Source organism: Lathyrus oleraceus, chromosome 2, assembly GCF_024323335.1.
Source record: "Lathyrus oleraceus cultivar Zhongwan6 chromosome 2, CAAS_Psat_ZW6_1.0, whole genome shotgun sequence".
Classification (NCBI taxonomy): domain Eukaryota; kingdom Viridiplantae; phylum Streptophyta; class Magnoliopsida; order Fabales; family Fabaceae; genus Lathyrus; species Lathyrus oleraceus.
In genome coordinates, this window is record NC_066580.1 from 355,917,144 (window position 1) to 355,919,054 (window position 1,911).

General features: G+C 40.2%; 1 protein-coding gene across 1 annotated transcript; it reads left to right on the forward strand.

The window, feature by feature from the left end:
• The first annotated feature begins 665 nt into the window (after nt 1-665).
• Nucleotides 666-1,619, forward strand: LOC127123254 (uncharacterized). The gene has a single exon (XM_051053490.1). It carries the CDS (start codon nt 666-668, stop codon nt 1,617-1,619), a length of 954 nt encoding a protein of 317 aa, XP_050909447.1.
• Nucleotides 1,620-1,911: the final 292 nt, after the last annotated feature.

The window sequence follows — 1,911 nt, forward strand, 5'->3', positions numbered from 1 at the left end:
GCCAACATGGGATTAAAGTCGAACCTGATAGAGTCAAGGTTATCCAAGCTATGCAAATTTGAAAGATTGAGAAGGAGGTTCATGGATTTTTATGGAGATTAAACTACATCGCTAGATTTATATCTCACCTTACGGCTACACGTGAGCCTATATTCAAATTACTCCGCAAAGATCAGACGATCGAGTGGAATGATAATTACCAGGATGCATTTGAAAAGATAAAAGAATATTTACAAGAGCCACCGATCTTGATGTCGCTTGTAGCGGATAGACCTTTTATCATGTACCTTACAGTTCTTGAGGGATCCATGGGTTGTATTCTTGGACAGCATAATGAAATAGGTAGAAAAGAACATGCAGTCTACTACCTGAGTAAAAATTTCAGCGACTTTGAAAGTAGATATTCAGTGATCGAGAAAATGTGTTGTGCATTGTCCTGGGCTGCCAAACACTTAAGGCAATATATGTTGGCGCATATAACTCTCTTGATCTCCAAAATGGATCCGATCAAGTACATATTTGAAAAGCCTTCTCTCACAGGAAGAGTCACTCGGTGGCAAATGGAATTAACATAATATGACATCCAACACGCCACACAGAAAGCTATCAAAGGTAGTGTGTTGTCTGATTATTTGGATCATCAACCCGTGGAGGATTATCATCCTATGCGTTTTGAAATCTCCGATGAAGATATTATGTTCATTAGAGATTGGAGCATTCTAGATCTAGAGGAAGGACCAGAACCAGGATCGCGATGGACGATCATGTTCGATGGTGCTACCAATGCTCAAGGAAATGGAATTGGGGCAATCATCACCTCTCCGTCTGGTTTCCATCTCCCTTTCACTGCAAGATTATGTTTTGATTGCGCCAACAATATGGCAGAATATAAAGCATGCATCTTTAGATTAGAAGCAACTATTGACCTAAGGATCAAAATCTTAGAAGTCTATGGAGATTCAGCCTTAGTAATCATCCAGATTAAGGAAGATTGGGAAGTTCATGATCACAAGTTGATCCCATACAAAGAACATGTCCTGAAGCTAGTCCTGTATTTTGATGAGATTACATTTCACCATATTCATCAAGAGGAAAATCAATTGGCATATGCTTTGGCTACCCTGGAATCTATGTTTAAGGTCAAGTGGAAGAATGAAGTGTCATCTATCCACATTGACTACCTGGATGAACCAGCATATTGTCTGGCGGTTGAAGAAGAATATGACGGCCATCCCTGGTTTCATGACAACAATAGGTATCTGGAAAATCAAGAATATCCAAAGGATGCATCCACCATGGATAAGAAGTACCTCCAAAAGTTCTTAGCTAATTTCTTCTTAAACGGAGATATACTCTACAAGAGAAATTATGACTCGGTTCTACTCAGATGCGTGGCTAGACACGAAGCGGACCGAATCATAATGGAAATTCACGAGGGATCCTTTGGGACACACGCAAGTGGGCACACCATGGTTAAAAAGATATTGAGGGTTGGTTACTATTGGATGACCATGGAGGTTGACTGCTACCGCCACGTCCAAACGTGCCATAAATGCCAGATTTATGCAAACAAGATCCACGTGCCACTGATTCCACTCAATGTGTTAATATCACCTTAGCCTTTTTCCATCTGGGTCATCAACATAATCGGGCGCATTTAGTTGACTTCCTCGAATGGGCATCACTTTATCCTTATGGCCATTGACTACTTCACAAAATGGGTGGAGGCAGTCTCGTATGCAAATGTTACAAAACAAGTGGTGTCTCGCTTCTTGAAGAAAGAAATTATATGTCATTATAGGGACCCAAATAAAATCATTACTGGTAATGGGTCTAACCTCAATAACAAGATGATGAAGGAATTGTACAAATACTTCAAGATCGAACACCATAACTCATCGTTATATCGTC

Coding starts and splice junctions, on each gene's coding strand:
- LOC127123254 (XM_051053490.1), top strand. CDS start 666: ATGCGTTTTGAAATCTCCGATGAAGATATTATGTTCATTAGAGATTGG.